The sequence below is a fragment of the Mustela erminea genome, chromosome 11 (genome assembly GCF_009829155.1).
Source record: "Mustela erminea isolate mMusErm1 chromosome 11, mMusErm1.Pri, whole genome shotgun sequence".
NCBI classification, from domain to species: Eukaryota; Metazoa; Chordata; class Mammalia; order Carnivora; family Mustelidae; genus Mustela; species Mustela erminea.
The window spans coordinates 26,262,374-26,274,545 of record NC_045624.1 but is presented as its reverse complement, the minus strand read 5'-3'; the positions used below and the strand labels follow the sequence as shown (position 1 = coordinate 26,274,545).

At 32.9% G+C, this 12,172-nt stretch overlaps 1 protein-coding gene across 6 annotated transcripts in view; it reads right to left on the bottom strand.

The window, feature by feature from the left end:
• Nucleotides 1-1,968: 1,968 nt before the first annotated feature.
• The window catches only part of POT1 (protection of telomeres 1), a 77,762-nt gene continuing 67,558 nt past the window's right edge, over nucleotides 1,969-12,172 (bottom strand). For all 6 annotated transcript variants that reach the window (XM_032304456.1, XM_032304459.1, XM_032304453.1 and 3 more), the window contains exons 16-20: nucleotides 10,943-11,078; nucleotides 7,843-7,931; nucleotides 5,945-6,036; nucleotides 4,150-4,255; nucleotides 1,969-2,229 (exon numbers count right to left, since the gene is read on the bottom strand). In XM_032304456.1, the coding sequence (XP_032160347.1) occupies nucleotides 2,117-2,229; nucleotides 4,150-4,255; nucleotides 5,945-6,036; nucleotides 7,843-7,931; nucleotides 10,943-11,078 (536 nt within the window). In that variant the 3' untranslated portion in view covers nucleotides 1,969-2,116. The remainder of the gene's footprint in view (nucleotides 2,230-4,149; nucleotides 4,256-5,944; nucleotides 6,037-7,842; nucleotides 7,932-10,942; nucleotides 11,079-12,172) is intronic.

The following is a 12,172-nucleotide window of genomic DNA, read 5'->3' as shown; positions in this document are numbered from 1 at the left end:
TTATATCTGACAGGAAGGCTACCAGTATTCACATGGGCAGTAAAGGGGACATGGCTCAAGTGAGGGAGCAACGAATGCCCGTCTACTTGTTGTTCCGGAAACAGAATTCTCCTAGCTTTCTGGGCTCCTGATTAAGGTAAGATGCATACATCATCACTGGATAAAAACTAGGTATTGACAGAACTCTTCTTGTTCAAAGCTGAAAGTTAAAAACAAAACAAATGAGGACAATGTGAGGGTTTATTAAAAAAAAAAAAAAAAAGGAGAGAGAGAAATGACCTATCACTGTAAAGATTCATGTGAGTTTTATAAATTGGAGACCACTCCGTGACCCGCTGTAACTTCAGATCCCTCCTCTTCTAGACTGAGTGTTTCCTGAAGAAAAAATGGCCCTCCCGTCTTTGTTTCCCCCATGTACCATTGATATTGAAACCTATGTCTTCATTTACAAGGTTCCTAAACTTTTCCCTGAAGATGTTTTGAACTAGGAGTTTATATCCCCAAAACAGCAGCATCAGCCTCTTTTTCTACCATCTCCGAGAACCTTGTAACTCAGTGATGGGAGATGGGTACTTAGGTCTGGGGATGGGCTAATGTATGCAGGAACTAGAATCTGGGGTTATTATGAGCAGAGGAAATCAGATATTTGCCTTTTTTGCAAATAAAATATTAAAAGCCTTTTGATAGTGTAAGAAAACATAACACAGACTCCTCTCATAAATCTGTTTCCAATGTTACTTCAAATACTTAAGGGAGGACTCATGTGCAGAAAACCCCATGCTAGCTTTTGCCCTAGAATCCTAGAGTGGTTAGCAGTGCAGCCCCTGAACACAGATCACCTGAATGCGAGAACTGATTTACCATTTAGTAACTGCGAACTTGGTGAAGTCAGCTCATCAATCAAGCCTCAGTTTTATCAGGAAATGGGTTGCTGTGAAACTCAAATATATGTTAAATGCTTTGCACAGTACCTATTGTATAGACAGTTTTAAATATCTGCTATATTGGCATTCCTGCTCTGATTCCTTACCTTCAATTACACTTCAACTCAACACAGGGCAAATAAAGAAAACACGTGAAACATGTACATTAATTTATTCTTCATTTATACTGGATTAGGCAGATCTGTATGTCTTAATCTTTACCAAATAATACACATAAGTCTATACATATATATAAGTATACAGAAGTATTTGTATAAACCTGAATAGTCATGATTTTAAACTTCACATTGTCAGATAAAAAGCAGACTACTGTACTGAGTTAATATCTCATGCCATGTTCAATCTGAAATACAGATATAAATTACATAATGCTATTAAAAAAGGGTAATGTAAGTAAGTCAGTGACACTGTAATAAATCTGACTGCTTTATTAGATCAAGGTGGAATGCAATAAGTTCTAATATCACGTAGAGAAACAAGCAATCAAAAGCACATAATTCAGGTCTTAAAAAATGGATTTATCCTAAATTGGTCAACAGCACCGAAAGACAGCAATTCTGCCACATACACTTAAACCACTCCTGTGAGTGCCTTCTAACTCACTCAGAAGGGCACTTCTAAACAAGACTACTTGTTTAAGCAGATGCCTTTGTACAAAACCAAACTGCTAGCCACTACATACCTCCCACTCAGTAAAAGCTGAATGAGTTAACATAAGGACATTTTGTAACTCCACACCTATGCTAAAATCACTAACACTACTGATATAAAAATCAGGGCAAGAAAAGGTCAAACATGGATGATGGCGGGCAGACCAATCAGTGGATGACAGATGGAAAATCCAACAGGGAAAGTGATTTCTTGTGTAGGGTATCAGAATAGTTCTCTGAAAGGGCTGCAAGGCGTAAATGAAGATAGTCCTTCTTTATTCCCCTTTCTCCTTTATGCCCCTTGCAGCCACCATACTGGAAATTTGAGCAAAAGGAACATTTTAAACTTATTCACAAGAAGGCATTAAGATAACACAATACTATTTGTGAAAAGAATTTACATTGTGGTTAAAATGGAAGATAAACTATATTTAAACCTTTTACGTGTTTTGTAACAATCTCACAGAAAATAATGTTTTCTAAAATTACAGTATTTTACACACGCTAAGCTGAATGACAATATTAGATTACATCATCTGCAACTGTGGTGTCAAAAATCTGATAGCAAATCTGCTGCTCCACTCCACTTGTGACATTATATGACTTGATGAAACATTCCAACCATGGATATGCATCTACAAATGAGAAAAAAAAGGTTAATCATTAAAACTAACCAAATATCTCGGAAATATATACCTAACCATAATGCTTAGCTAGAAAAATTAACATTTAACTTAGCTTGAAAAATAAATACACTTACCAAATTTAATAGTATCTACTCTTCCAGATATACACTGGGTTCTTGTTACTGTTCTGTAACAATCCTAATTTGACTTTTTCCCAACAGAAAACAACAATTAAATGTGGAGTTTTCCAAATGTTTGATAGCAAAGGTAGCAGCCACCTCATTACCAAGTTTTCTTCCTGCTGCTGACCACCCCAGGTTTTTTTTCTTTTTTTCTCTTCTTTTTTTTTCCTTGATTGACTGTAAAGAAACCGAACCTGAGGTTCACATCAGCTCAGGCTTTTAAACACCTGTCTAGCTGAAACTGCCATCAGGTACCAGGCACTGTGTCCAGACAATGTTGGCAGCTGTAGATGCTGTTTCCAAGCTTTGGTCATGACTACAATAAATCTGTTTAAAACTTCTAGAAAAGGTGCTTAACGCTTCTTCAAGTTCAAGCTTGAAACACACTTAATATAGTCAATATTGGCAAGAGTCAAGCAAGACAGGCCTCTTCTCTACTGCTGGTGGTACTACAAATACGTAAAATATTCTTGAAAAGCAATCTGAATGAATCAGCAGCATGAATGAAGCAGCATGAATCAAAAGCCTACAAAACCTGTGGGTTTTTTTTGTTTTTGTTTTTTAAATACTTTATGTATTAATTAGAGAGACAGTGAGAGAGGGAACACAGGTACGGAGAGCTGGAGAGGGAAAAGCAGGCTCCCTAATGAACAGGACCCTGATGTTGGGCTCAATCCCAGGACCCTGGGATCATGACCTGAGATGAAGGCAGGTATGTAACAACTGAGCCACCCAGGCACCCCACACCTGTGCTTTTTAATCAGAGTTTTATTTCCAGAAATCTATCCAAATGAATTAAAACCAAAATTAAAGTGATATCAAAGAGAAGTATGTAAGTTAAACCTTGTTACAGCTGTTTTTTCAGAATCGTTATAAGATGTAAAGACTGACCAGGAGAAAATAAAGTCTGATTAGAAATAATTTTAAAAAGTTAAACTGACAGCATCTAAACCTGCAGCTGGCAAAATTTGTTACTTATGAAAAATTGTTAGAAGAGTCAAACCATCTTACTATGATTGAGGTCTTCAAATTTCAATGTAAACAGAAATAATAGCTACAAACGGAAGCCAGTGTCAGTAACTATAATTGATATGATTTGATCTGAAGATCTGGTTGATGGACAAATGTTATCCAGAGAACTAAAGCTGATAAAAGAACAATTAGTAAAATAAAATGCATAAAATCTGAAACTGGTTAATACTGAACAGAAATTCATGAATCAATTAAACTGGCTAAATGAAGTCTGTTATAGAAAATGATTCTTGAGAAAATTTCATCTCTGTTGGTATAACTTCAAAAAAAAAAGTTTGCATAAACACATATCAAACATGCTTGTGATCAAAACGGCCTCCCTCCTTTTTTATTATTTCAAAAAATTAAAAATTTTTTCATTTCAGGAACTATGATTTTTTTTTTTTAAGATTTTATTTATTTGACAGACAGAGATCACAAGTAGGCAGAGAGGCAGGCAGAGAGAGAGGAGGAAGCAGGCTCCTGGCTGAGCAGAGAGCCCAATGCGGGACTCGATCCCAGGACCCTGAGATCATAACCTGAGCTGAAGGCAGAGGACAAACTATGATTCTTAACTCTTTTCTCCATGCCACTGTTTTCATCAAAAAGCAGATTAAACAATAATTTACTTACAATCAGACTTCAAAGTTTTCATCCTCTAAGTCTACAGATTAGACACGTTAAATACTGTTTCAAGAAAAAGAATGATGAGATTGTTAAAAATATTATTGCCTACCAATTTTTATTCCTGACGGACAAAACATATCCATGATCATATCCATACTCTGCTGAAGGTCATCATTGATTAGGACTTCTGATGCTGGGATGTGGAAGAATTTGTCCTTAAAAAAAAAAATTACAGAAGGAAAAAAGGAAATTAATGTTTCTTTTTTTTTTAAGATTTTTTTTTTTTTAATTTGACAGAGAGCAAGAGCGTGCAACTACTAGGGGCGGGGGAGAGGGAAGGGGAGAAGCAGACTCCCCACTGAGCAGGGAACCCAAGTGGCTCGATCCCAGGACCCTGGGATCATGACTTGAATCAAAGGCAGATGTTCAACTGACTAAGCCACCAAGGCGCCTTGGAAGTTTATCTTTTTTTAAAGTCATAATTAACATGAAAGTATTTCAATATATTTTAATGAAAATGATCTAGACTATTTTACTCTATAAAGACTGTAGAAGTCACAGAATTCTAGTCTGATCTCTTAAAATCTAATTTACTACTTTAAGAACAGCATTAAGATATACATATAAAAAATCCAATTACTTTGAATTAATGATAATAATAATAATGGTATTTAGAAAAATGTGAGGTCTCTCATTCTCTTTGTATATAGGAAAAAATGTAGTCTTAAGGTTAAAAGAGTAGAATATATGTTGTATATTTATTTAACTTTTCTTTTCTCTAACATATTATACTATACTTTCTTAAAAGAAAGAAGGGATTTTGTTTGCTTTGTTCACTGCTATAACCCCATCATATACAACAGTACCTAAGCACAGAGCAGGTGCTCATTAAATATTTATTCAATAAATGGACAAATGAATTGTTAAGCAGGAGGAAAAAAATCTCTCAACTTTACCCCAGATTGTTTCAGAATGCGTGCAGTAAAAAAATTCGACCACTAACAGAAATCTAGTCTCTGCCCTTGGCTTCTGGAAATAATCTCTAAGCCCTTAAAATATGCCTGTTAGGAATGTCCTTGTATGTCAGTCACACTAGAGATATAGGGAGGGGAGGTTGGGGCATATGATATTAGCTTGATCTTCAGAGGGGCTGAAAACTAAGACCAGCTATATGGGCTGTCAACCATGACTACATGACAGAGCACCAATAAAAACTCTAGACACTAAGGCTCAGTGAGGCTTCCCTGGCTCTCAATACTATCACATATGTACTCCTTATAAATCATTATCAGGCTGGTAACACTGCCTGCTACTCCATGGGAAGAGGACAACCGGACTCTGCCCTATGTACCTCTTCCCTTGGATGCTTTTAATTTGTATCCTTTAGGTGTAATAAATCATAATAGCAATAATAACTTATAGGAAGTTAATGGGAATCTTTCCAGTGGATTATCAAAACTTAAGGGTGGTCCTGAGAACCCCCAAACTTGGAAGTGGTGTTAGAAATGAGGGAGGTTTATGGATAGCTCCCTAGTTTCACATAATATAACCACTGACCTTCCAAAGTAATTTAGTTCCATCTAAAATGGAAATGTGGAGACTTCAAAAACCTAGTGAAATGCTGCTAGATAGAAGGTGTGGTCAATACCTGACTTTGACTCCTGGAATAAAACTTCTGAAGAGCCTCTCCTCAAATTCCTATTCTTCAATTTTTCATTATATGGATATTAAATTTACAAAGTTAAACCAAAACAGGATATACATATAGACACTTCCAAGATTTATGTGCTTGCATTTTATTTAGGTTGCGTTAAATCCTCTCAGTAATAAAGTGGGAATGAATAAATACATCAAAATTAAAAAATATTTTACTTAGAAATATCTATACTACCTCTGTTACTTACAGAGTCCATGAGATAAGCTTCCAATACTCCTGTTCCATCATCAAGAGTAAATGTCATTACAAACACATGTTGAAGGGGTACAATACCCAGTACTAGTAAGGGAAAGAAGATGAAACCATATGAATCTTCTAATCCTTATAATCAAAGTAAAGTGAAAATTGCTTTATGATGTTATGTTAGTTTTGTTTACTAAAATAAACATAAATAACTTATATTTATGCCTTTTGTTCTCCAATAACAATATATTAAACTAATTTAACAGATTCATTTTAGACATTACATTGTATCTCTATAGGGACAATGACCCATAAGCATTGATGAAATATTAATATAAAGTATCTTTGATAATTTGATAGAAAACATAAAAACCGATTTACGAACTATAATTCATTGCATGATAGCCTCATGAAAGACAAAATTAAAATACCAGAATGTTCTAAAAAAACTGCATGCAATTCAATATTTATGGTTTTGTAATGTATCTCTCCCCTTTGTATTATAAACATAGGGATCACTTATTTTTTAAGATATCATCTGGTAGAATGGATAAAAATGTTAGAAGATGGGATTTCATGATTTGGTAAGATGAGGAAGAAGAAATTAAAGAGATACTAAATGATACGAAAATTCATAGGTTAAAATGGTACTTTGCATTTGGAAATGGAAGACATTTAATATGTTTATAAAATGAAACACTGTCTTCCATTTGTGGAATCCATATGTAAAAGGATTAATTAAGGGGCAAATAAGAAGAATGAATCAGGGTACAGAGAAATGAATTAGGGCATATAGACATGACTAAAATTATTAATACAGAGGAACCGATTTATAGGATTCTAAAGCTCTCCACAGGTTAAAACTGAGCTAAAACCAAGAAGAATGAACATAAAATCTACCCTCAAAGACCACACAAAGAATTGCATTAAGAATGGGATGAGGAGACCATGCTGGAAAGCAGGGAGCCTGGAATTTCACTGGACCACAAACAAAATATGAGATAACACTATCTATAGCTAGATTACTAAGGAAAAAACCAAAACAAAACCAAGTATATAAATAAATATCAATACAATAAAATTTTCAGGCTAGTAGAAGCAAAGTGTCCAATTTTAGAAAAATAAAAGTTTTGTTTATATTCTGCATTGGCCAACATTTGTAGCGCTATTTGCAGCTTTTAATGCCAAACTTAAGAACATTGGTAAAGTGAAATGTTTACTAAGGAGGAGAAACAAAATAGTAGGGAATGTGAGAAAATACCAAGTTAAGTGAGGGTGCCCAGCTGGAGAAATAAAGAGTCAGTGAAGGTTTGACAGGTATCTTCAAATGCACAAAGCCTGCTGATCTTATAGAAGGCATGTACACTAAGTCCAGTGAACAGAATGTGGTCTGTGCTAAAATTATAAGTAGGTGGTTTTGCTTCACTAAGAACTACTTAAAAATTAAGAGGTATGCTGTCTTGCAATGTAATGAGTATCCTGTCACTGAAAGAGTTTTAAGCCAAGCTGGATGAAGAAGTTTCTTGCTCCAGATAAAGATGTGTATTGGGTAAAGAGCTGTAAGAGCCATCTCTAAATCTGTTTTTAATCCCAAAATACTGTGAACCGGAGGGATTTTTCAGAATCTGTATTTGTGATTAATAATTAATACTATAATAAATCACTGAACAATAAATATAGTAATGATTAAAAATATTGGCAGAAGCCTGGAAGCAAGTTTTCATATATTTTAAACTTCACTTTATAGTCTTATTATAATCACCGTGAAAGGTTTTGCTTAAGTACAGTTAAACTTTAGCTCAGTCTTTGCTCTGGTTTTACTTGATTGACAACTGAAATAGAATCAGTGAGGTCACCTTTTATGAAGACAGTTACAGTTGCAGGACACAGAAATTTGCTAACCTTCCGCCACAGAAGAAGGAATCCACGGTGTTTTATCAACCAGGGAATTTAGATTTTGTATTGGTCTCAAAGTAGAACATTGTTTACATCTGAAATTAATGACAGAAAAAAAAAATAGGCATTTAAAAATAATTATAACTCATTTAATTATAACTTTTCTTCGCTGTTCAAACATGCACAGTTTAAAGTTAATTATTAAATAACAGTATTGCACCTTTCATAGTGTAATGCACATATTACAAGCAGAATTGTAAAAAAATAAGCTTTTCACAATAGAAGCAATTAAAAAGATAGTATGGTTCAGAATAAGTAACTAAGTTGAGAATAAGAGAGAGTCCAGATTCAGATTGATAATTTGGCTGATTTTGTTGGCAAAATGAAAAAGTTGAAAGGGACAATCTCTTAGGACTCTCATTCGATGGCTCTGTGATAACAGCTAAGGTCTTAAGTAAATATAATCAATAGGAGAAAATTATTCTAAGGAAGTCAGTACTAATAAGACTTTGGATAATATATGCAGTGAATGCATATTCAGAGGTTCACAGTTTATAATGCCTAATATTATACTTATCTTTTGTAACAGAAATTAATCTGAAACTATACAATATTATTGTATAGGTATTATTATTGTATAGGTATTTTGCTTTACTTATATACAAATAAATACAAGTAATTACTTTTTATTATATATCATCATAAGATTAGGAGATATTGATAAGAAAATATACTTGAATACAAATATAAAAATCAATGTCCAAAAGGTTCATGCAGACTCCTTTTCACTTCTAATCTGGAGAAGAATAGAGGGTCCCTATATTAAATATTCTTCTCCTCCACCCATCAAATATATAAATATTTCTTCTTTAACAGAGAAAGGCAATAGAATGAAAACATATTATTTCCTCAAAAATAGGCTGTGATACTAAGTTTAGACATTGATAAAGCAAGCATGCAAGCTAAAAATTAAGTATATAAATTAAAATGTAAGGGTAACAAGTAAATATTAAGTACAGAATTCATTACTTTGAAAGCAGTAAAAGCAGAAAAAGGGGAAAATCAAGAACATTTTTATAAATGAATCCAATAGAAGAATACAGGGTAAATAAAAAATTTAAAAAAAAAAGGAAAAAACCTAACAATAGAAGACTAGAGGGAAAAAATAAGCTTAATAATAAAAAAAAGGAGAAAGAGTAATAGTGTAAGTGGAGAACAACATAAAATGTAGAAATAAAACCCAAATATATCAGTAATTAACATATTTAAAATTCATCTATTAAAAAACTAAAATCTAGTCTTATTTATTTATGAGACTTTCTAAAATGTAACAACAAAGAAACATGAAAGCAAACCAGCAAAAGAGCCTCAAAATATACAAAGCAAATACTGACAGAATAAAAGATCACAAATGTTCCACTACAGAGGACATTAAGCACACTCTTGAAGAAGTGATTAAATAGACAAAGTTACAAAGGAAAAAGAAGTTTTGAATATGATTAACAAGCTTGACTAATGTGTGTAACTAAACACTATTAAACATTAAACACAACTATTAAAGAACACATCTTCTTTTTTAAATATAGGCAATATATATAAAATGTAAACATATTCTGGGATAAAGCAAAGCTAAATGAATCTCAAAAAATCATTATGAAATACAGCAATCTATTTGGAAAAAAAGTAATCTGACTAAAATGCAAAAAAAAAAGTACCTAATAGTACCTAATATAGTGTGTGAAAACTTTAAAATACACAGCTAAATAATTCATGGGCCTAAGAAAAACCATAATGAGAATTAGGAAAATTTAGAAGAGACAAAAAAAAAAAAAAAAAAAAAAAAGAACAAACACTACTACATATCAAATCTTGGTTTCAAGGGGTGCCTGGGTGGCTCAGTGGGTTAAAGCCTCTGCCTCCAGCTCGAGCCCCACATCGGCTGTTCACTCAGTGGGGAGACTGCTTCCTCCTTTCTCTCTGCCTGCCTCTCTGCCTACTTGTAATCTCTGTCTGTCAAATAAATAAATAAAATATTTTTTAAAAAAAATCTTGGTTTCAAGCTATGGCCATTTTCTCGAGGGAAATATGGGCTTAAATGTAAATATTTTAAAAATACTAAAAATTAATAATTGAGATAAGCATTCAATTAAAAACATTTGAAAAAGAAAAAACAAACTTAAAGGAAGTAAATGCTGTAAATAAAGATAAAAAAAGAAAAAACCAAGGAAACCCAAAAAAAGTAAATGCAAAAAATAAAGATATGAAAAATAATATAAAAATAGAGCATGTCAGAACAAATCTAGTTGCTTTGGCAAAAAAACGTAAAAAAAAAAGGTGCAAGTAGTATTTAGTGGATTCAGGAACAAAGTAGAGATCATCAAAAGTACTATAAACAATTTTATGTCACTAAATTTAAATTTACATAAGAGATGAAGACTTTTCTAAAAAAAATTCATTAATAGATTCAAGAAATAAAAAACCATAGGAGATGGATAACTGTTAAAGAAACTGAAGCATTAGTTTAAAATTGTTTAAAAAGAATCAGGTCCAGAATTCTGAGTAAAGTAACTAAAGCCTAAGTAAGGAAATCCTATAAGGTTTCACAAGCATTTTGAGAAATATAATCATATTAATATTTTAAAAATTTATAAAACAAAAGAAACCATGAAGTTAAACAGGCTCAAGAGAGACTACAAATTTCTTGAAAGACATGCCTTTTTCTAACTCCTAATATATTCTGATTATCTCCTACCTCCTCAGTGGTAACTAAACTGTAACTTCCTGGCACAGAAATTTTGGAATTCAATGACTTAACTTTTATGAGGATATAGTTATGAGCCTTTCTCTGTACCATTATCTAAATCTTTGTGAAAGAAAACAAATGAGTGTTAGCTTTATACTTAGTGCATTGGAGGTCACTGATGCATATGCTATCAAAAGAATAAATATATACCAGAAAAATCTAGTACATATAAATTGTACATATATATATATATTTTTTTTTTCAAAGTATCCATTGAATATATATATATAGCAACTACTAGGATAAAATAATAAAAATTACTGCTATGCAGTCTTCTCAAAACTCCCAGATTTGAAAGCATACCCGTAGTGATGTATTTTTCCTTGTATAAGGAATGGTGCTGAAAGATCAAGGACTTCCAAGTCTTCCTGGCCAGATCTCACAGGAATTACACTATGAAACTTGTTTGCGAGTTTGTAGATTTCACCAAGTGTACCTCCTATTAACAAAGAATAAATAAATCCTTCTAGGCAAAATTGAGTGTCTATTAAGTAACATATAAGGTACAGTAAAAAAGACTAAGGGGACTGAAAGAAAAAGACAATGAAGGCATGAATTTAGATGATTAATACATTTATACATTTATTGTAAAATACAGTAATTTGTAAACTTAGTATCCTGCCCTGATTTAAGAAACCGCTGCACAAAAGTGCTGAGACTTGAGCAAAATACAAGGCTTGTGAAATTTTAACCATTTTCCTAAATTTTTATACAAATTGCTTTTATGCCTCAACACTGTGGTTAAGTATTCAAAAGAAAATAAAACTGAGAGCCAAAGTATAACAGGGTTCTCATTAAATTTGCTATATACTAATAATGTCTAGGTTTAGTCTTGAGTTTGAAATACATCTTTCAAACTTTCAGATCAACATTTTATTTAAATACAAATGGAAACAGTTCATGTATAGCATTTGTTGCTTTTTCCTGAAAAATCCTGCTATTTCCAATTCTATGACAAAGTGGCCATTAAAGCCATCATGTTGGCTGGAAGGAAAGAGGACACCCAGTTGGGTGCTACCACCAGAAGGCAATATTCTCTCTAATCACTCAAACCTACTGGTACCTCTTCTGGTGTATTTGTCACTTAGATGATAATTCTTCCTCTCTAAGGAAAGAGAATATGGCTTATACAAATACTTTTTTTTGTGTACTCCTAAAATTTGTAATGTTAAATTCAATCGTGAGGGGGAAGCACTTCCAGCACAGCAGAGTAATAAGAACGTCCAAAAATACACTTCTCCATAAAAGGAAAAAGAACATTGGCCAAAGTTGTCAAATTTTACTTTTCTGGAACTCTAGAAATTAACCAAAGTCTTGAAACAATCCAAGGAGTATTTATTCAGAAAAAGATAAATATCGGTAAGGACAGCAACTTCCCCTCTTTCCACAACTTTGTGGAAACCACAGTTCTGCCATGTCATTCTGCAGTTAGATCCCAGCTCTGATTAGGGTTATAATACTCAGAAATATGATAAAAATAGCTTGCATTTTGATAAAACACTTTTAAGTTTTAAAGTGCTTTCAGATATATTT